At 47.8% G+C, this 23757-nt stretch overlaps 1 protein-coding gene across 1 annotated transcript in view; it reads right to left on the bottom strand.

The window, feature by feature from the left end:
• The window catches only part of Cog2 (component of oligomeric golgi complex 2), a 29617-nt gene extending 18811 nt beyond the window's left edge, over positions 1–10806 (bottom strand). The window contains exons 1-5 of the mRNA XM_038312612.1: positions 10688–10806; positions 6643–6804; positions 5010–5075; positions 3195–3275; positions 2266–2369 (exon numbers count right to left, since the gene is read on the bottom strand). Coding sequence (XP_038168540.1) covers positions 2266–2369; positions 3195–3275; positions 5010–5075; positions 6643–6804; positions 10688–10759 — 485 coding nt within the window. The 5' untranslated portion in view covers positions 10760–10806. The remainder of the gene's footprint in view (positions 1–2265; positions 2370–3194; positions 3276–5009; positions 5076–6642; positions 6805–10687) is intronic.
• Between the last annotated feature and the right edge of the window lie 12951 nt (positions 10807–23757).

Here is a 23757-nt window from a genome sequence, read left to right as displayed (position 1 = left end):
CACTGGACCACTGGTAAAGTGTACGTGACTGGTGCTGCTGGGCTGCATGCCTCAGGAACATAGGCTCACAGGGTTCCACGTGCCCCCACCTTCTCTAAGGCCCGCTCCCAACTGCCCTCACTGTCCCTGCTTTGCCTGTGTGTCTTTCTCCTCCTGTGATCCCTGAACCTTCTCTTCTTTACTTGCTCACCTCTCTCCTTCTGAAACACCTGATAATTCTTGAACGGCAAATACCTCTGTCAGTTTTAATAAAGTTGGCCTTCTAAGTAGCAATAAATAAATCTCTTAGATACCTTCCTATTTAAATAGTAGTTTAAAGTTATGTTACCAATGGCTGAAAGAGCACTCTCTATATGCTGGAGGTCCTAGGAAGAAGGCATAAAATACAATGCAAGCACTTGTTCCCTAAACACGCTATAGAGCACCACTGTCACTCAAGCAGGAAAACAGCAAAGGAGAAAGATGTTATTTTACTGGCAGAATGGTGAGCTAGGAAAAATGTCCCTAGTGGGGGCTGGAGAAATGGCTCAGAGTTTAAGAGCACTGGCTCCTCGTCCAGAGGTCCTGAGTTCAATTCCCAGCAACCACATGGTAGCTCATAACTATCCATAATGAGGTATAGTGCCCTCTTATGGCCTGCAGGTGTACATGCAGGTAGATAGTGGGCAGATAATAAATAAATAAATGTTTAAAAAAATGTTCCTAGCATAAGGATACAGGAAAGCATCATAATGAGGTCATTGGAATGCCCGGCCCTGGACTGTCCAATCAAAATTAGTTCAGAGTGGAGGTGAAAGGCTGCCCTGAAGATGCTCCTGTCTTCAGTGTCTACAGCTCTTCTCCTGAAGCCTGGGGTTGTTTATGTCTAGTGTCTCAACACCCCTCAGCCTAACTACTCACTAATTTGCCCTTGCCTTCCCTTTGCTATAGCAACAAGCACTGATCTAAGCTAAGCGAAGCTCCCAGAGGTGATCCTGAGCAAAGCAGGCACAAAGTCACAGATGTAGCTCATCACCAGGGCAGCTGGGCCCACTCTTCCCTAGGGCACTACGCCCACCCAGGAGCTGACAAGGTAGTGAGGACTGACCCCGATGCCAGCGACCTCACAATCTGACAGGAAAAGGACTCCATAGCTCTGTTCCTGGTAGGTATCTGCAAGCCTGACAGCAGAAGGGAGGTGGAGGTCAGGGGGGCTTCCTGTGGTGACTTCTGTGTGTCTTGTCTGCACATTTTGATGCAGAACTGCCCAAAACTTTCAAGAGCAGGAGAGATCAGCGGTATCCAAGATGACAGAGTGAATGTCACAAACGAGCCCCCCCTTTAGCTTCTACTTCCATTTAGCTATGTTACCCGCCTTTCCACACCTTATGCATGTCTTGAGTGGATCTGAAACACGTTAATGAACTGGACAGTCAGAGGGGGGAGACAAGGAAAGACATCATTAAGATGGACAGGGGTCACCAGACTCGAGCCTGGGTCCCGCAGCAGCCAGGGAGCCACGGCTCTGGAGAATGGAGAAGTGACGAGGGAGGCTTGGGGATTCGAATTCCCAGAACAAGGATCATATGGCAGAGTCATGCGCTGAAAGGGTGGGAGGCCAGGCCTAAATTTGGCAGAGAGGAGAAAGCGAGAGGAAGCAGATGCGGCCATGACACAGCACCAGCCTGCAGTTCCAGGAGCACAGCGGGGAGATGAGCGAACACCGAGAACTGCTCTGCCAAGAGTCCAAGGAGACGCCAGGGTAACGGAGGCCCGGGTTCCAGAGAAAGGGAAGACGGGGAAAGGGCAAAGGGTGGATCTCGTCTGCCTTGGAGAGAGTGAGGAAAAAACAAGAGAGTCAGTTTCTCACTCATGGGTGCATATGTCTGCAGAATGGCTGGAGAGGCTCTGGTGGAGAAGCTCGTGTGCCGCTGACAGTGTGGTCTCCCTGGGAAGGCTGCACGGTAGCTTTTCAGGGTGTGTGCTAGGGTAGCGTTCGGAGACTGCACCCTGAACTGAGCTGGGATGAGACGAGGGCAGTAGAGCGGGTATCCAGGAAAAAAGCTGGCAGGAGGCATCAGGTGCTGGCTGAGGACAGTTGGAAGGACCGGCCCCCTAGCATCTGTCTCCCAAACGCTGGGATTAGAGGCAGGTGTCACCACACCTGGCTGAGTCACTTTTAAAAACAGTAAACCAGACGCAGATATTCTTTCTTTGTTTTCCAAAAATGAATCTCACTCAAAAAAGTTTTAGCCTGGATGTGAAGTACTTAGTGAAAACACTCACCTGCTTGCTTCTAGGGAAGGTGCATCTTTACAACTCTGGGAGTTTAGGATTTTTTCAATTTTCTCAACTGATCGAATAACCTGTATAAGTCTCAACACACTCATCTATAAAGAGGGTGTCAAATAAAAACAAAGAGAAAAGCAGTTATCAGGACGGTGAGAGGCCAAGAACAACATTATACATCTTAAATATCCTTACATAATCCTGAATTCCCAAGGACATAAACTCAATTCTGGCTTTCCTACAGTGAAATTTCAAAATTCTATCCTAAGAATATAGTAAATAACACAAAATAAGATGGCAAGCTATCTTGCCAGCCTTATACTTATTTTCTTAAGATACATTTTCATGTTTTTCGTTTCCAACATACTCATCTTCTTTAACTGCATGAGCACAGCACACCTACATACCTAAGCTTAAGTTCATTAAAGACACTTATTGCAAAAGTCCACACAGGGACAAAGAGAGACACGTGGTACAGCAGGATGACACCCAGGCTCCCCAGAACACTGGGCTGTTGGCAGATACTGAGCTCCTGACTTTCAAAGTGCAAAAGAACACCCTCGGTGCTGAGAACAAATGGCTTGCTTGCTAAGCTTCACTGTGGGGTGCTAGTATTTAATCTAGTGACCACTCAGGCACTTGTCTCCAATTTTGTCTTCCGTCAGGAAGTCCTGATTGACGAACATGAGAAGCTAGGAGGGGTGTTTGTGGCACGTAACATATCACTTTAAAATATTACTGCTGCTCCTCTCTCCTTATTCACAGACCAGGCAGAGGAATGCCTAGGTACAGCCCTTAGGGGCTGCACAGAAATACCGATGTCATCGTGCTCCCTCAGCAGAGTACCCAGAGAGAAACAACATGCCCCGCAGTGCTGAAAAGGCACTAGACTGAGCCAAGGTTTAGGAGTAGACACCACAGCATACCTTTTTCTTCCTAATGTCTTCTTGCTTAGACATTCGTTCTTCTACTGCCAGAATTCCTTCACTGACAGATGACCTAAGACTCTTGAAAATAATGAAGAAAACGTTTTTGCAAAAATGAAGTGTAACATTATAAACGTGACACATTCAATTCTATTTTATAAGACTCAGTACTCAGGTCAATATTCAGACATCAACCAAGATTACAAAGCATGAGACAGAATCACTGTGAGGCACCCAAGATATGCAGACACAGTGATATAAAAAGCCAAGGTCATGGCAGATTAAGTGCCAAAAAAGGTAGCACAGGACAGCACAGCTGATGTGGAGAAAAGACAATCAAACCCTGTGTATGTGAGCATCTGGAATGTAAAGCTATGGTAAAGACCCTGAAAATCTGCACACAGCACAGGGAAGTCTTAAGAATGGAGAAACTCAGGAAACAAGAAGCCAGGAGCAGGAGGCCAGAAGAGCAGAGGAACACAAGACACACCAGAAACTACTCAGGCCAATAGGAGATAATCAGCAATGAAGGCAATGAAAACTAGGGTAAGGTGGGTAAATCACAGAAACGCTACAGAACAGTAAACTCACTCATTCAATAAATGCTACAAAATATTGTAACACTGGCTACCAACAAGCCAAACAATGGCATGCTTCAATCCCCCAACCTCAGGATCTCAAAGGCCCACTGCAGGGCTGAGGATGGAAAACCAGCAGAGTCTGGCTGAAGTGAGAAGCGCAGGGCAGCGAGGTAGGCAGAGGACAGAGGGAGGTCTGAGGTGACGACGGAAGGAAGAAAAAGTCAGCACGAGAGCTGCCGCAGGCAGAGAACAGTTAGTGCTATTCATCTGCACAGAAAGCTGAGGATGCAGCTCCAGGAGCTCCAGGCAAAGTCACAGGGATGTGGACCCCAGCAGTGGACCACAGAATCATTTCCCTTCATTCTGTGGAGAGTGACTCAGAAGAACCTTCAGAAAAACAACCAAAACATCAGCATCCACACTGCTTGTGGGGTCAAAGCCCAGCTCAGGAGGTAACGCCATAGGCCTCCTTACTCAAGGACACCTGACACCATTTCCCCAACACTGCACATGCAACAAAGCCCACCTATCACATGTTCAAACATGGTCTAAGGTTTTTCAAGCTCATGGTGACACACACAGGTCACCTTGGGATGAACACCAAGTATATGACAGCTCCACAGTGCCAAAGAGCCTGGCAGTCAGAGGCCCTGAGACAACCGAGGGATGGACCAGCAGGCAAAGGACGGAGTGGCACAGCGACCTACTGACATGACATCAAACTCCCCTGTAACAGTCAGCCAGAAGTCCATCCCCAGTGGCTCCCTTACACTGCACAGTACATCAGAGAAACATTACATGTCTTTGTGTGAGTATTCTGTTAAACTGGTATTCTCCTTCAGTTGCTTCAGGGTTTAAAGAGCTCTGTGGGCAGGCTAGGAACCTAACCACACATCATCATACAGCTGGGAAAATACTTATAAAGTAGCAAATGCTCAGGATGTACGCCAGCTCTGACCCAGTGACTGACCACTAACAGGCTGACTCCACTGCCCCTCATCCAGTCACTTTAAAGCCATCTATTTCAACTCTGTTGCCTTTACACCAGTCATGTGTAGACTGTAATATCACATGCTAAAAACAGAGAATCCTTTATCTGCAACTCTTCCGGAGATGTGAACTATAACTACTGACCATTCAAAACAACAAACCGACAGACTAGGAATTCCTGGATCCCTAGCAGACAGGCGTATCATGCTTATGCTAAACTATTTACTAAGAGTGGGGCACTTACCAGAACCTCTTCTCGTAATTGTCCCAAAGGCACAGATAGCTGGTTGAGGGATCTGTCCATGCCGACCTAGAGGCAAAATCATGACAGCTCAAAAACATCAGTCCTATCCAGGATAATGATCTGTGTAACGATTGAAGTGTCCATGGCCACTGTTGGCAGAGCACAAACGAATGTGGCTACACATGTAGACCATGACGCACAACTTACCTTGGGATGATTTGGGGTTTTTTGTGGCACTAGGGTAGCGCAAGTGCTTCCCACTGAACCCTGAGCCCCAGGGCGAGTTGAACAACTAAAGATTGGGATCAGAAGTGACTGTTACCTGGAAATGATGATTTTCAACTGGCTGGTGCCAGAGTCTGATGAAGGGCATCTCACCTGACTCTAACTCACGGGGGAAAGCCAGGGTCTGATGAAGGACATCCCACCGACTCTAACTCATGGGGGAAAGCAAATTTAAAGACAACGGAAATAAAACTTTCTAAGTTTCTGATTCTACTAGAACAGCCCTCTTAGTAACTACAGCACATTCACAGTACAAACATAGTTCATTCATTTCCACGTTTCTTAAAATTTCCAGAGGTTGCACTTTCTATGTTGCTTTGGACAAACATTTAAAAGCAAATAAAATATGAGCAAGATTGAAAACCAACAAACGAAAAGATCTGTCTCAGGGTATTAAATCAAGCATTCCTATGCTGCTCTGAGAAGTAGCCGGCATGGTCCTCACCATTCCTGAAGGCTGGCCTCCTGGAGATCAGTGCTGTCTCCACTTCCTAGCATGTGCATGTGTGTCATGCCGGTGAGTAGGCTCCCACTGAGAGTGGCTGCCATGTGCGCTGGCAGAACGGCCTAACCATGGAGCTTCCTGGGAACCTGTCAGCACTAACAAAAATGGCCTCTTGCTGCCCCCCCTTCACTCCAGTCAGCTAACACCCTAGACCTACTCAAGAGTAATCAAGCCACACTGGGCATGGTGATGCACAACTATAATCCAGCACCCCAGAGACAAGGACTACTGCTAGTTTGTGACCAGCCTAGGCTACACAGCTAAATTCCAGGACGACAGATTAAGACCCTGTTTCAAAAGTCAGGCATGATAGCACAGACCTTTAATCCAGCACTTGGGAGGTAGGGGCAGGTGGATCTCTGGGTTTCAGGCCATCTTAGTCTACACAGAGAGTGCCATACAATCACAGCTGTAGAGAGACTGCCTCAAAAACACAAGACTGTCTTAGGAAAACCAAAAACAAAAGTGAATAATAAGGTCACAACAGTTTTATGTGAGCAAGAACTTTAAAAAAAAAAAAAAGAATAAAAAAGGAAAGAAAAAAGAAAATTCAGTTCTTTTGTGACTGACATTAATGAATGCCTGAAACAATATGACTTCTCAAATGCTGCACTTTTTTTCGAGACAGGGTTTCTCTGTAGCTTTGGAGCCTGTCCTGGAACTAGCTCTTGTAGACCAGACTGGCCTCGAACTCACAGAGATCCGCCTGCCTCTGCCTCCCGGGTGCTGGGATTAAAGGCGTGCGCGACCACTGCCGGGCCAAAAGCTGAACTTTTAAGAACCAACCCAGACAAAGAGGACCTACGTGTCCAGCAGTGGCAGGGACTGTGGAGGGAAGCTCACCAGGTTTGTGGAGAGGTTGACAAAGTCTGCGTAGTCCTTGTTGATGAGCTCCACCATGGCCGTCTTCAGCAGCTTGTAGTACAGCTCCAGGTCGTCCCTCAGCTCCTCCAGCTGCACCCGCTTCCTGCAGTCGGACACGAAGCGATCCACATCGAAATCCTCCTGGAGAGCAGAGTCAAGTCACAATACATAAATACCCACAAAGCCAGTCTGCCCACAGCTCTTTCTGGTCACATGCTGTGACAGAGGTCCTGTCCACTCACAGAGGCGCCCAGAAGGGCTAAGGGCAGTCTCCTCATGGTCTCGGGCTACAGGGAACTTAAGTTTCGAAAACGACACAATTCAGTAAGGCTCTTCTAAAAACAGAAGCTCGCTTAACTTTCTAAGCATTAAATGTTCAGTATAAAATTTTCAATAGACTATGAAAAACAGCAAAGAAAGAAACAAACCTGAAATCTTCATGCGGGTGTGTGTGTGTGTGTGTGTGTGTGTGTGATGGGACCCATGACAGCCGCTGTGATTTTGAGAGTGAAAGGTGAGGATAATGGCTGGTGCTGTCAACTGACAGGATGAAGAGTCACTTGGAGACAGAGACTGGGAATGTCTGGGAGCGGTTTCTCACTCAACAATAGTATTCATCTCTCCCTTCTAACCACAGGGGCGAAGGGACCAAGCAGCTACCTTAAGTTCTGCCACCACTTCCTTCTGCTGCGATGGACCGACTGTAACTCCTCACACTGTAAGCTGGAATAGACCCTTCCTCAAGTTGCTTTTTGTCCGGTATTTGGTCATAGCAATGTGAAAATACAGAGAGCTGCCAATGACAACTCTCCAGCCAGAGCTGTGTGTGACTGGGATAGCTGAGGCAGAGAAAAGAGCAGAAAACTAGAACCTGGTGTGCTGGTTTGAATGAAAATGGCCCCCTATGGCTGGGCAGCGCACGCCTTTAATCCCAACACTGGGGATGCAGAGACAGGCGGATCTCTGTGAGTTCGAGGCCAGTCTGGTCTACAGCTCAAAAACTACTGAGAAACCCTGTCTGGAAAAATAAAAATAAAAAAAAAAAAAGAAAGAAAGAAAGAAAGAAAGAAAGAAAGAAAGAAAGAAAGAAAGAAAGAAAGAAAGAAAGAAAGAAAGAAAGAGGCCCCATAGGTCCACAGGGAGTGGCACTATTTGGGGGTGTGGTCTTGTTGGAGGAAGTGAAGTCTCATATGCTTATGCTAGACCTAGTACTCCTTTTGTGGCCTGTGGATCAAGATGCAGGACTCTCAGCAGCATTTCCAGCACCGTATCTGCCTGCATGCCATGTCTCACCATGATATTAAACTATTTCAAGAAACCTCTGAACTGTATGTGACCCCGAATTAAATGTTTTCCTTTGTAAGAATTGCTGTGGTCACGGTGTCTCTCCACAGCAACAGGAACCCTAACTAAGACACCGATAAGAACTGTCATCAGAGAGACATCATTAAGCAAGTGTGGAAACTGATGCACAGCCACAGCCAGGCAGTAGGCAGAGCTCGGGGAACTCTGCTGAAGAGAGGGAAGGAGGATGGTAGGAGCCAAAATGGTCAACGACATCACAAGAAAACCCACAGAATTAAGTAACCTGGGCTCACAGGAGCTCAGAGACTTAACCGACAGCAAGGGAGCTGCATGGGACTGAACAGGCCTTCTGCACATACGTTACATTTGTGTAGCTTGTCTTCTTGTGGGTTTTCTAAGAGTGCAGGGGCTGCTCTGATCCTTTTACTGGCTTTTATTTCTCATGCTGTGCTGTCTTGACCAGTCTTAATATCAAGTCACTTAGTCTTTCTGCAACTTGATATGCCACGTTCTGTCATCCATGGGAGGCCTGTACTTTTTTGAATAGAAATGAAGGAGTAGATGGGGCAAGGGAGGTAAAAGGGAGATCGAAGGAGGGACTGGGAGGAGAGGAGGGCGGGAAAACAATGGTCAGGATGTAAAATAAATAAGTAAATAAATAAATCCAGGAAGAGGAGAAGGGGAAGGACACCAGGTAAGTCTGAAAGCCCACCACGGAACAAGCACAGTTTCTGGGCCGTACATTCTTCCTCTGACCACGCTCAACAGCCAAACCACACCTTTCCTTCAAGTCCAGATCTGTAGCTGGCACACAGCAGGTGGTCAGTGGGTGCCTAGGGGTGAGCAGACAATGGTTAACCACTGCATTAGCAGGCTGCCACCAGGGCAATCTAACAACAGTGCAAACAAATGACTGTCGTTCACGCAGTCTCAACTCCAACGTGTACCTGACATCCTAACCTTGTAAAATACCTATGCCTCTGAAAAATACGCCGTGTAAGATACTCATGCATACATATAATCTATAGCAGGCACTCCTCCCGCCCTTGTGCCACCAAACCAACACATAAAATGTTTCTTTAAAGGAAACACAAATAACACAGGACCTTGACTTCTGGCTCCACCTAGAAAAACCAACAGTACACAGAATAGCTCTTCTATGTAGTTTCCTCTACAGCTGAACTGGTCACAATTTTTTTTTTTTTTTCGAGACAGGGTTTCTTTGTAGCTTTAGAGCCTGTCCTGGAACTAGCTCTTGTAGATCAGGCCGGTCTCGAACTCACGGAGATCCGCCTGCTTCTGCTTCACTGGGATTAAAGGCCACCACTGCTTGGCCTGAACTGGTCACATTAACAGAACTACAAATTGTTTGGCACACGCAGAGGTTTGACAGCAGGAAACAGCATGGAGGTGCCAGCAGCCCAGCCGTTCATTCCCCGGTCTGCTGTCTGTTGTTTCACGCCCTGCATTTGGTGCCATCTACTTTCTGATGCTGCATTTAACAGAGGCCTCACATTAGTGAGAGAAAGACACAGCAGGTAACGCAGCGGAAAGGCTGCTGGCACCAGGCATGCAGGAGGCCCCGATTTAAAAAGTGAACACATCTAAGTTTTCTCACCCAAGGTCAAAATAGGCCATGATGCCCTGGTGAGTTTTCTTCCTCCAGACACCTAACCCCACCATGTACCTCTGGCTCTTTCTATCATCTTTTCAGGGTCACTCTTGGTCATGGGATGGGACAGGGGCCTTCTGAAGCATTCTCTCCAGCATCCTACCGGGGCGGGTGAGATGGCGCAGCAGGTAAGCGTGCTTACTGCTCTTGTAGCGCACCAGAGTTTGCCTCCCAGCACCCAGCGCCCGCATGGCAGCTCACAAGCCCCTGTAACTCTTAACTCCAGGGAATCCAATGGTCTTCTGGCCTCTGAGACTTCTGCACACACTGTGCACATAAACTCGGGAAGGCAAGCACATACAGACATAAAATAATACATCTCCAAATTACACTTCCTACAGTGGTTCAGCAACGTCACTACAGAAGGGTGCTTCATTTCTGGCTCTAGACACGCCTCTCACATATGAAAAAGTATGCGGGCACAGTAAAGACACGTATAAATTAAGACCAAGAACTCGGAGATTTGGTCATGTTAACTGAATGCAAATACCAAAACAGAGCTAGGCCAATTAAGTCAGAGGGAAAAAGTACCACGTAAGGAGAGTCACGAGCACACGCGCGCGCACACACACAATCCTGTAAGACTTACACTCATTTGCTCAATATTTCAGGTGCCAAAGAGACAAAATTTCTAAATCCCTCACCGTGGAAACAGCTTTGAAGTGGTCCCTCAAATCTCAACTTTGACACATTAAACGGCACAACCTGTCGGCTCTCCGTCCTCGGGGTGGGGATGTTGGGGGGGGGGGGGAGGTTGGAGACAGGAGGATCAAGACCTGCCTGGGCTACAACTCAAAACCCTGCCTCCAAAAAGAAATTGCGTGTAAACATGTTTTGGGGTCGTTTAACTGACAGCGGCGGAGGGATACAACTAACAGGTTGAAATTCCATCAGCGAAGTGTCTTCCGTTTGGACTGGTAGGGTGACTCCTTCATGTCAGAGTGATGTTCAGCCCGATCGGCCCCGTTCCCTGCGACTCGCCGGGGAACCGCAGGGCCTCAGCGTGGGGCCTCCTCGGCGGCGGCCGCCCCGCCGGGTGTCCCTCACCTTCATGAACTCGTCCTTATCGAAGCACAGCGTGTCCGGCCCGGTGGGCAGGTTCATCCTGCGTTTCTCCATCACGCCGGCCTCCGACCCTCAACTCCCAAGCTCCGATAGCACTGAAGTCCGATAGCACTGAAGACGCAGGCGACACCGCTGGGGACGCAGCAGCCCAGCCCCGGCACCGCGCTGGCCCCGCTTCCGCCAGCAGCGACGCGCGGCAGCCAATAGGCAAGCGGCGCGGGCGGCTGCGCACAGTGAACCGGAGGAGAGGCTCGCGCAGCCGGGCACTACTGCCTCCGGTGGCCAAGCGCGGTACTGTACCCTCACGCCCACGCCTAAGCCGCAGGCTAGAGAGATCAGAACAGCCTTGTTCTTTTTCTCCAAGAGGGGAGAGAGTCCAGAGCTGCCTCCTCCGTGGAGAAAACGCCACCGCCCTTAAATATGATCCTTAAAAACCGGTCAGAGGTCCACAGGCTCCAAAGCTACAGAGATACCTGTCTCGAAAAATCAAAAAAAAAAAAAAACCCAAAACAACAAACAAACAAACAACAACAACAAAAGGTCACAGGTGCTGGACTGTGGTGGCGCACGCACTTGGACTTGGAAGGCAGAGGCCGGTGGATCTCTGTGAGTCTGAGACCTTCTGGTCTACAGAACTAATTCCAGGACAGCCAGGAGTACACAAAAAACACCTGTCTTGTGGGGAAAATGCTATCCCTCTGCATTTCAGGTTACTCCAAACGTGAACCATCCCTCTGACTGAATGTGGGGGTCAAATTTAGAGACCCTATTGCTGGAGCCTGCCCTGAATAGGTAGACCAGACCTTCTTAAAGTGACTGCGAAGTGGCAAGAGAAAACACGAGTGGGAAAAGATACACCAAGTAGACCACACCCTATGTCCCTAGCATGCTTGTGTGTGTGTGTGTGTGTGTGTGTGAGAGAGAGAGAGAGAGAGAGAGAGAGAGAAATTTTTGTTTTCTTTTTATTATCTTTCTCTTTCTAGGAAGTCTTCCACTCACACAAGTCTAAGCAACATGAATTGACCGCTCTCCAGTAACTCCAGCCTTTCCCCGGATTCTCTTTACCCAGGACACAACCACCATGGCTGTCATTGGGAGATATTGCTAGAACACTCCCCAAACATCCTATTTATCAATTCCTCGGGTGAAAGAGCAAACAAACAAAACCATTCTTGCCTACTCAAAACATCATTCTGGTACCTAATAATATGAACGGCTTCTCTGCTAACATTGGATTGAGAGATTTGGTCTTCAGCCCCTGGCTATAATTCCAGAGTGGCAACTTGGAAGCACTGAATGAGGGGCCCAGGTTCTGGCAGAGAAAGAAACACAGACACCTGGGAAACCTGTCTGGTTCCTAGAAGCTTGGAGCTAGACCATGCCATTCCCTTCTGACGCTGTTCTCCACCCTTGATGAAAGAAAGGAACCTGAACATGGACGACCTAGTGTGTTAATCATAGGGATGCTGAAGGCATTCACTGGTACAGAACAAGATCCGAGGGTCCTGGTGTCTATTCGCTTCCCCAGGATTTGGTAAGGAGCAGCCTGGATTCTGTCGTATGGGCTGCCGTTCTCTCCCAACACACCCCAGGCAGGCAGGGCAGCAGATCAGCTTTGGTGCTAGCGGAGTCTCCCCCAACCCTGCGAGCGCCCCAGTGGCAGTGGGAGAGGGTGGAGACCAGACCTGCCCGGGGTATGGTCTTGATAGCCAACCCAGAGTTGACACCAACTGGCATGGCCGTTTTCTTCTGTGTTACACAGCGCAAATGACAGCTCCTTAGGGGTCAGTGAGCAGCCACTCTCCAGAGCAGGGTGCACTGGAGACCAACCTGCTGTTTGTCCGTATTCCTCTTGCTCGTGTGCAGCCATCGGGGGGTCGTGCCAGCTTCTCACTGTCTGGGGTCTGTGCTTTAGACAAGCATCTCCTGCTTCACATTAAGCACATGGTTAATTCTTCACTGTCGGCTCTACTGGATTTGGAATCTCTGACTAGACACATTCCAGCCATGTTTGTGACGGTGTTCCCAGAGACGCTTAACTGAAGAAGGAAGACCCGCCCTGAATGTGAGCTGCACGTTCCTCAGGCTAGGGTCCCAAACTGACTAGAAAGAAGGCAAGGGCATTTATCTCTCTCTGCTTCCTGATGGTGGATGCCATGCGACCAGCTGCCTGTGCTCCAGCCTCCATGTGGACCAAATGCTCAAACTTCCTCCTTTAGTTACTTAGTATCCACAGCAGCAAGGAAATTAATAACTACATGTACCATCTCTGGTAATTATGCCCCTGCCATGGTACTTAAAGGAAGAGTAATTAGGATGTGACTGTGAAACTGAGTATTGCCGGACTCCGTGAGGGGTCAGCATGCCTAGTTTGCTGTTCCATCTCTGAGCTGCATCTCTCCTCGGGAGACTTTGGCCAACGATTGCTCTGTCTTGTTAAGTCTCGCGAGCCTGCTCTTTGACCTCTTCCTTTCTTACGAAGCACACACCTGCTGCCTCATCTCTAAGTAAGCAGTCACCCTGCTTCGACTTGGCATCTCTGGAAGATTCTTCGTTCCCCACTTCCAGCGGCATGGTGACAAGCCCCTATTTCTCTCTTCCCACTCTGCCCTATTTATAGGTTTCCCGTTTTTGGCAGGTTTGCAACTGAACACTCAAAAATTGCAGGGAGAAATAGCACACTCGGGGAACTCATGTGGGCATTTTCCTTAGGCATTGTCGCCCAGCACAAGAGGCCTGGCTATTGCTGATGATCAGGAGTTTCCAGTTCTCTAGGGTTGTGTACCTACTCTGAAGACTGAGTGTATAGCTCTGACCTCAATGTCCCTAGAGGAAAACAGGCCAAATGGGGACTCTAGGGGGAGGAAGGATCACCCTCAACTCCCAGGTCTACAATGACTAGGGAAGCTCATGAGGATGCATTGATCAATATTTTAAAAGTCTTTTTTTGGTCCTACCAGGTCTCCTCCCATTACTACACTGGGAAGTGAACTCAGGCCCTCATGAATTGTGTGCCCTGTCACTAAACTATATCTATAACCTCTGTCTTGTCTTTACTTTTTAAAACAGAACTTTATTTTGAATCATTCGTGTGTGTGTGTGTGTGTGTGTGTGTGTGTGTACATGAGTACAGGTATCCACTGAGGCTAGAGGGAGGCTAGAGGCATCGGTTTCTTTTGGAGCTGGAGTTGCAGGAAGTTGTGAGCTGTCTGACATGGGCATTAGGAACTGAACTCAGGTCCTCCGCAGAGTCGTATGCCTTCTGACTACTGATTGGTCCCTCCAACTCCTCCAACCCCTTTTTACTTTTTGTTTTGAGATAAAGTTTCACTAAGTTCCTAAGACTGACCTTGAACTCGGCAGACCTTGAACTTGTGATGTTCCTGGCCCAGGCTCCCAAGTAAGCCGGGGGTTACAGGCTCTTCTCATTAGACGTGGTTGACCCTGTATGATTCTCCAGTAACTTCCGCATTTCTCTCTGCCCTCTGTACTCCCCGGGGCAGCTGCTAAAAAGCATATCCAGGCTGTGGCTGCTAAGCTGGGCTATCCCCGCAAGCTCGCTGAAGAAGCCTGTGCCTAGATAAATTTAAGTGAGTCCCATTTCAGAGCTTCTGATTCTGTGTATGGCTGTCAGGAAAACTGATGGGAATGAAGCTGGGCGTGTGGTGGTCCATACCTGTCACTCCGGTACTCGGAGGATAAGGCAGGAAAACGAGGAGGTCTAGATTGGCTTGAGTTACATAGTGAATCTGAGGTCAGCGTGGGCTGAAGAGGAAGATCTTGTCTCAAAAAAAAAAAAAATCAGAAACACAAAGTGATTTGCAGATAACAAGAGCGACCATGCACTTCTCCCACTTACCAGAATCACCAGGCTGCTCCTGCCCGGGGGCTGATACCAAAGGATGAATTGAGGCTGCATTTCAGGTAAGCGCCCCTAGAGGACGAAGTCAGTACTGGCAGCCCTTAATTCTGCGGCTCTGATTTGTTCAAGTTGAAAGGTACTAATCAGTTTGGGGAAGAAGAAAAAAAAGTTTGGGGGCAAATGTTGAAATGCTCTGATTTGGGTCAGAGGCAGTGATAGCCTCTTAAGTTAAAATAAATTTTGGGTTTTTTGTTCTGTTTTGTTTCGAAGGATTACCGAGTTACTGTATTTTCAGATACAATAGAGAAAACTTACAAATAGGAATTTTGATTTATGTTTTTCAGAGTCAGTGTGGTGTAGTAAATGAAATAATTGAAACAAATATTGTTAGTGTATTTTAAAAATCAAATTGTATTAGGAGCGTTTTATTCCAGTGAAGTTAATTTTTTTCTTATATCGTCTTGCTAAAATAGTATTTTCACTCTTGTGTTAATACTGACTGTGAACTTGACAGGATCTAGAATCACCTAGGAGACAAAGCCCTGGACATGTAGGGAGTTTCTGAATTAAAAAATAGAAAGTGAGGTGGGCACCAAGAGTCGTCTCTTCCTGCTTCCTGACTGTGGATGTCATGTGACCAGCTGCCTCGTGTTCCTGTTGCCATGCCTACCCCCACAATGCTCTACTGCGCCTCGGAACAGAAACTCTTCCTCTCTTAGGTTGCTTTTATCAGGTGTTTTGTTACAACGGGACAAGCAGCTAACACACTTCTTTCAGTAAGTGGCCGCTCACCCACCTTGTGGTGAAAGGCACACCCTTGCAGTGACTTTTCTTCCTTCCTCTGTCCCTATGGCTAGACTGTCAGTGAATGTTGTCTATTCCACTACCCAACAGGATCCAGCTTCGTGGTTGCCGCTGAGGACTGAACCCGAGGCCTGAGCATGGCGGGTGAATGTTTTACCATTGAGCTTTCGCCTCCCCCAAAGCTTGACTTTTTTTTTTTTTTTAACCCGAGCTTCTGTCTGGTGTTGTACTGCAACAGTGTTGTCTAACATCACCGATGAGCGTGACGTGGCCAAATCCAGGCTGAGTCCAACCCCAAATCATCTGTCCTGAGGATAGGGGACAAGACATACGGACAAGGATGCTTTGAAAGTCTGGGCCCCTGGAGCGCATTTGTTCTTCCTGTTGCAGGAAGGGAGCTGCACGCAGACAACATGGACAGGTCAGCGTGTGCACACTTCTGTCTGTCCCGAGCCGCCTTGGAAGTATGTAAATCCGTGTACACACAAAGTAAGAGGCTATACTAGGGCAAAGTGCAGGAGACACAGTGAGAGAAGCTCCGGCACGGGAACCGCAGAGCCGTGACCGATCGTTTGATGAGAGGGCGAGACTAAACTTTGGAACGATTGACATCCTTTGTTCGCCCTCGCTACAAAGCCTGCTGGCTGGAGTTGAGATGGAGGGCAGTTTTTAGGGTGTTGGTGCACTGCCTTCTGGGATCTCTGGCTCTCTGACTGGTGTTAGAGTGAACGCCAGTGTCCTGTTTACTCTCATTGACTCAGCAATAACTTTATTTTTCTAACAATACTCCTTAGCTTCTGGCTTTGCCCTGGGGGCTAGAAGCTCCCTTGGGTCCTACCTGTGGCATTTCCCTGAAATATCCCTTAGGCCCCGGGATAGTCAGACCTCTGGTTCCTTTGCTCTATTATTCTGTAAGAAATGGCCACGCAAGCAGCCTTAACTGACACTCACTTCTTTTTTCCTTTCTTTCTTTTCTTTTTATTATTATTATTTTTTTTTGGTGGGGGCGTTTCGAGACTTGGCTTCTCTGTGTGTGTAGCTTTGGAGCATGCCCTAGAACTAGCTCTTGTGGACCAGGCTGGCCTTGAACTCACAGAGCTCCGCCTGCCTCTGCCTCGGCACTCACTTCTTGTGTCAGTCTCTGCTTGCCGTGAGTCTTTCCACAGCTTAATTGACCTCTCCACTCAGAAGCTCATGAGACCAAATCCTAGGTCCAGTCCACAATCAAAAGTTGTAGCTGAGGGGCTGGAGAGATGGCTCAGAGGTTAAGAGCACTGACTGCTCTTCCAGAGGTTCTGAGTTCAATTCCCAGCAACCACATGGTGGCTCACAGCCACCTATAATGAGATCTGGTGCCCTCTTCTGGCATGCAAGCATACATGGAAGGAATAAATAAATAAATCTTTAAAAAAAGTTGTAGCTGAGACAACTTAGTGGCTGGAGAGATGGCTTAGTAACTAAGAAAGAGTTCTTGTGTGGTTCGCAAATGTCTACAACTTCAGCTCCCAGGGATCAGACGCCCTCCTCTGGCCTCTGCAGATACTGCACTTTTGTGCACACACACCCATATAGACACACAGTTTAAAAGAATAATAATAACGAAATTTAAAAAAAGGTCACCCGAAAATGTCACCAGCACAACTCTCTTACCTGCAGCATCTCAGGGCTCTTGGCTGTCATCTCAGTTTTAAATGTGGTTTATGTCTCGCCTGGATATCCCCTGAATACCAGTCCTCTCCATGTGTCTTCAAAACGTTTCTCAAGTTGAAGACATTAGAAGCCAGACCCTTGGCTTCCCGAGGCAGCTGCCTGCCCATCTGGTTATCAAACTGCATTGCTCTAGCGTCTCAGGGCTCAAACCTTAGAGCCATTGCAGTCCCACTCACCCGCGTGCTCCTCTTCCCACAGGTTCTGTGTTGTTCCTCTGGCATTCAGCTAGACTCTCCCCACCCCTCCCAGCCTACCTGTCTACCCAGCTTACTCTGGCCCCTGCCGGTGCTGCATGCCATTCAGATCAGCAGCGGTCGGTGGGTCCCTGCCCCATCTCAGAGTTCTGGCAAAGACTGGAGATGTTTAGAGTCTGTACAGTTGGGAAAATGGGTGTTCCTACCCTTTGGAGGTCAGAGACCAGGGATGCTGGCTCATTGCCACACGTCAGAATGTAGATAGAGTTCCTATCTCTCCCTGGAAGTCCCGCCTATTTTCTCCTACCTAGTTATTGGCTGTTCAGCTCATTATTAAACCAATCAGATGGTGCCTGATCCATGATTCCCACAGCGTAGCAGGTGAGTGAGTCTTCATGACTCCAGCCCTCTGCACTCCACAGAAGCCTGCAGGATACTCTAATCCCACGCAGCAGCCTTCGCTTGATTCAACCATCACCCCTGAGGATTAATTAGTGCTGTGGCCACCACAGTGGCGTTTCTTCCTCTCTTCCCTGCTCCCAGTGGTGCTTCCTTGGGCTTACTTGTCTCTACCACACTGGCCTCTGTGGCTTTCATCAAACGCACAGGCCTTCCCTGGCCTTGTCTGGGATGTGCTTCTCCAAATGTTATCATGGCTCAACCTTATCTCCCCAGGACCTTAAGCTAGTGGCAGAGACTTCCGACTTAATTCTACTTGTCCCCTTGTGCTCCATCCACCCTCTCTGCCTCTGAGCTCTGCTTTACTTTCAGTTCCTGAGATAGAAGATAGATAGGAAATGGATAAGTAGATAGGCAGATATATGCATACATACATAATGCAAACATACATACATACACACAAAGATACACAGATAGCTACATACATGATATATAGATAACAGACAGGGCTGAATTCATCATTCAGAAGTACATTCTTAAGACCTTGCATTCAATCCCCAATATTGCCAAACAAATCAGAAAGTATGATAGACTGATAATAGGTAGCTAGAAGAAAAGAGAGGTAGATGGATAGATAGATAGATACACAGATTTATAGATAGATGATTGACAGGTAGAAGGATAGCTTTTTGTCTACCAATTGTCTGACACCTCCATAAAATGGAAGCTTCACCAGACAGCCCTTTGACCCTCTGCTGACTTGTCCTTCTCTGTGGTTTGCACGGCAGCTGGTGCCCAGGAGGTGCCCAGAAAAGTTGAACAGTGTCCAGCCTCCACCCCATCCACTCTCCACAAAGCAGCCAAACTGACCAAACAGCACAGGAAAGAGGCCCCTCCTTCTCCACAGTGAAAATGGCTTTGATGTCCTCTTCTTCGGTGGCCTGTTTGCTAGCCAGACCCCACTAGATTCCATCCCAGAGCCCCCCAACGTGGTGCTGTCGTCACCACCACACATAATTGTTTTTAATTTTTAAACATGTTTTAAAATGTTAAATCCTAAAATAAGTGCACAAGAAGTCTAACCATTAGCCTAATGGTTTCTAACCGCTCATGTTCCCCTTCTGCTCAGGCCCGCACCATCTCTGCCAAAATGACTCCGCGCTTCCAATTTGCCTCCCACCTCCAGCCATCTGCCTCCTTCTGCCTCTCCCCACACCAATTCGTTCCCCACACAGACTCCAAAATGGTGATCCTAAAATATACGTCCTTTACTGTCCTTCTGCCTAAAACCACTTAACCCCACCTGAAGATGTCCATATCTCCTTAGGAAGGATCTTTAAAAAAAAAAACCCAAAATAGAGAGACCTTCATGGCTCACTGTAGCCGTGCACTGGTTATTTTTCTTGTTGCTGCAGCCGAAGAAAGCCCTGATGTAGAGCAACTGAAGGGAGGGAGAGTTTATTTTGGTTAACAGAGGATGCAGTCAGTACTGGCTGGGACGGTGGCAGTAGGAGCAGCTCTCATCTGTGATGGGAGACATGAGAGGCTGCTTGCTCACATGTGGGTAACCAGGAGATAGAGTCGTGAGTGTGCCACTCCGCACACTCCTCCCTCCCTCCGCTGCCACCCCTCAGAACAGGACAGAAATAGTTCCTGAGGATGGGAGTGGGTCAACGAGCTGAGAGAAAATCCTCCTAAGCCCTGTTTCCTTTATTCAGTCTGGAACCCTATGGGATAGTACCACTTCCCCCTCCGCTAACCCCCTAAAGATGCCTTCATAGGTATACCCAAACGTGGGCCTCATTGATGTCATAGGTACTTTTTCTAGTAGCGTATTTGTGTGAAGTGCATGTTATGTGTGTGTGTGCATGCATGTGCATGTCCACGCATGTGTGTACATGTGTGTGCATGTGTGTATGAGCATGTCTCTGTGCATGTATTTGTGCAGACATGTGTTCAGGTGCACATGCATGCGTGTGTGTGTGTGTGTATTTGTGCAGACATGTTTGGGTGCACATGCATATGTGTGTGTGTGTGTGTGTGTGTGTATGCGTGTGTGTGTGCATATGGAAGCCAGAGGTGGGTGCTGGGTATTTTCCTCTCACTCGCCATATTGTTTTTTGAGATAGGGTCTCTCTCTGAACTTGGAGATCACTGATTGGCTAGACTGGCTGGGCAACGAGCCCCAGAATCTGCTTGTCTCTGCAGCCCTTCAGTGTCACAGGTGTGTCCCACCTACCGCACCTACATGGGTGTTGGGGATCCAAACTCAGATCCTCTTGCTTTTGTGGCTGGCAGTTTTCCATGGGAAGTCTCCCTGGCTTTAGGAATGTCTTAATCCAATCAAGTTGACAACAGCAAGTGATCACCCCAAACTTTGCCCCTTATCAACTTGCCATTCAGACATATCTCTCTGAGTGATGGTATCCCACCCCTAAGGTCTCATTTTTCTTTCCTAGTTTACAATGCATTGAGCCAAACTTTAAAAGTCCCCCAGGCTTTCATTGGGCTGATATCATTCAAAATTCCAAAGTCTCCCCTGATTCAAGGCAAATGCTTAATTGTGAGCTATAGGATAAAACCAAGGTCCATGCTTTCAGGCACTGGAGAGAGATGGCTTGATGGTTAAAAGTTCAGATGACTCTAGCGGGGAACCTGCGTTCAGTTCCCAGCACTCCTGCCAGGCAGCCTGCAACTACCTGCGACTCCAGCTTCGCAGGGTTTAATGCTCTGTTCCAATGTCGGAGGGGCCTGAGCGCTCACATGTGTACATACCCCAAACAGAGACACAGGGATACTCACATCATTAAAAAAAAATGAATCTTTAAAACAAGGAAAGGTGCATCCTTCCAATACCCAGTGGTGCAGGGCAAGCATCCTCTTTCCAACAAGGAGGAAGCACAGGTTAGCAAGAGCAGACAAAAGGGAAGTTGCAGCCCAGCAGGGCAGACCCCAAAGGGCACAGCTCTATGCTTGGCATCCGGAGCTCCTAATGACATCATCTACAGCCCTGTTAGCTTCTTCTCCTGCTCCTTTGCCTATGGCGTATCCTGCCTTTCTTTTGAGCAAGGTTTCTCAAGGCTCGCAGTTTCTTTAAGAGAATGTCTCATATTTCTGGCATCTCTGACATCATGAGTTCTACCCATTTCAACTTAAGCTTCAAGCTTAACCCCCTGGGTATCCTGATACAGGGGACAAGACTATGAGGTGCAGGACTGGGATGGACAGGAGGATGGTAATTCCGTGGACCGCATAAAGCAGTGGCAGCTGTGCTGAGCTGGAGTCCCAGGATAGTTGGACATTTTCGGTCCTGTGACACACACACCAGGTAGTCCAATGCCAGGTCAGTGGGATTGTTGCCACTTGTTTTAATCAGTGTTCTTTGCTGTGAAAGAGAGACACCCTGACCATAGCAATTCTAATAAAGGAAAGCATTTATTTGGGGCTGGATTACAGTTCAGAGGTTTGATCCATTGTTATTGTGGTAGAAAGCATGGCAGGATAAAGGCAGACTGAGAGTTTTATGTCTGAATTGGCAGACAGCTGGAAGAAAGTGCCACACTGGTCCTGACTTGAGCATCTGACACTTCAAAGCCCACTCCCAGTGACACGCTTCCTCCAACAACGCCACACCTACTCCAACAAGGCCACACCTCCTAATACTACCACTCCCTATGAGCCTATGGGGGCCATCTTCTTTCAACCCACCACACCAGGGCAATATTGTATCCTTTTTATGGGGTCCAAGTAGGGGTGTGGCACCTTTTGTCAGATGGCTTGGTAAATCCTCAAGCTTTTTTCTTTTATGATATTAACACACCCATGTCTGCATATGCTCCCAGTCTACATTAATATTAAATGATAGCTTTATACTAATAGGTTATAAAAGTTGTAACAATTGCTGGAGAGAGGAGACTCCCTGATAGCTGTTCAGGGAGCTTCAGGGATGCTGCTTCTGTATGTTGTCACCATGCTGGGGTGTGCCTTTTGGTGACACAGCTGGCTTTGCATTGCCCTGTAAGTAACCCCAGTGAATTACTGGTTCACCAAGCTAGGCTTGGGTGAATTGTTCCCTTGGTCTGTGGTGGTACCCACTCTGGGGAGAGCAGGTGTTTGCATCTTCCCAGCCCCCAGTGAGAGCAGCAGAATGCCCTAAGTGGCTGCTTACCATAGTCTTTCCTGGTAGTCTCCTTCTCTTTCCTTTAATCAGGTTTAGCCACCTGTCCTGTGATTCCAGAATCCATGCGTTTTCTTCATCATTTCAAAGGTGACAGGGCCAGCCGCACTGTGTCTACTAACAGCCCAGGAATCAGAGAGCTTTAATCTCCTCTGGGAAGTAGATAAGAACTAGAAGGCATTTTGTTTACATTGAGTGGATATGGGGATTTATTTTATATTCATAGTCTATCACACAATGCATGAATGCACCTTCAGGTGTCTCAAAAATATACTCTTTGCTAGTAAAGTGGTAAAACCCATGCTCTCAGGTGTGTTGTCTGGTGAATTAAGAGGGATTAGGAGGTGTAGCCTTATGGGAGTAGTTGTGGCCTTGTTGGAGGCTGTATGGCACTGGGGGGGGGGTGGGCTTTGGGGTTTCAAAAGCTCAATCTTGGCCCAGTGTCTTTCTTTTCCCACTACTTTAGGGTTTTCCAGCATCATGTGTGCTTGCCTGCTAGCATACTTCCTGCCATGACAATATGGACTAAACCTCTAAAACTATAAGCCGACCCCAATTAAGTTGCTGTGGTCATGGTGTCTCTTCACGGCAATAGGACATAGGCTAAGACAGAAGTTGGTACCAGGAGTGGGTATTGTTGTGACCCGACTGACCATGATTCTTGTTGACAGAATGTGGGCTTTGAGATTTGGGGTTAGGAAACCTCAAATTCTTTAAGGGAGGCTTTAGTGGGCCGTGCTAGTACGAGGGTGACAAGCGGTGGTGCTGAGAGCAAGTAGATTGTGACGGCCTGGCTCAAGAGGCTTCGGAGGGAAAGAAGCGGCCTGGAGACCTTTCTTGTGATATTTTGGCAAAGAATATGGCTGCTTTTCTCCTTTGTCCAAAAAGTCTGCCTGATACTATTTGAAGACTTTTGGATTTCTGGCATTGGCAGAGGAGATTTCAAGACAGCCTAATATTGACTGCGTTGCTTGGTTATTAGTGGCTACTCTTATTCAGATCTTTAATGAAAAGTGAGCAAGGAAAAATGCAAAAAAAAAATACAGTGTGAGGAGAAAAGGAGGGCTGGGAAGTATAATGAAGCTAAGTCCAGTGCTCAAGAGGCAGAAAGTTTAAAGAAAAGCCTGGTGCTAAATGCAGTAAGGGAGTGGTAACCTGCCACACCACGCCCCCGTGTCTGTGTTTGATACGCTTGAACCGAGTTCATGAGATTCGGGCAAGGGGCAGGAGGTTACAAAACACAAAGACTCACACAGACAGAGAGACAACGACAGCGGTCATCCTTGAATTCCCCAAGAATGCCCCCTTTATTGTGTTCAGGGGCAGATTATATAGAGTTAGCCACGCCCCAGCCAAACCCACCAGAAACCACTCTCCTGCCATCAGGAACTCCTGAAGGTCTCGTGCTTAGAGCAGCTGTAGGCACTCAAATCAGAGGATTACAAGAAATTCAGGATCTGAGGTATCACTGCTCCCAACAAGACCCCACCTAGCTAAGCTTCCAATTTATGAAAAGAAATTAAAGAAAGGCTTAAGTAGTGAAGGAAAACATTGAAACTAGAAAACAGATGAAAATGTATTTGAATGAGGGGCCAAGTTCTAGCCCCAGAAAGCAGAACTCGACAGCTTTGGTGCCATGGTTCTGGCTTCAGAGTCAAAGATACAAGAAAGGGGCAATGGGATGTCCCTCCAAGGCTAAGGAAAGTCACCGAGGCCAGGCAGGAGTCAAAGCCCAGAGAGGCCATTGTGTGAAGCTCTGAAGGTGAAGGCTGTATTATCCTGGCAAAACCAATATGCCGGAGATGCCAGCGTCATGGGATACCTGCCAAGGAAAGCTACAGACCATGTGTGGAACAAACCCAAGAAAGAGGAATGGCTGCAGTCACCAAAGCTGAGAGGAGATGGA

This window comes from Arvicola amphibius, chromosome 15 (genome assembly GCF_903992535.2).
Source record: "Arvicola amphibius chromosome 15, mArvAmp1.2, whole genome shotgun sequence".
Lineage (NCBI taxonomy): Eukaryota > Metazoa > Chordata > Mammalia > Rodentia > Cricetidae > Arvicola > Arvicola amphibius.
The sequence above is the reverse complement of the archived record's forward strand: the minus strand, read 5'-3'. Positions and strand labels throughout refer to the sequence as shown.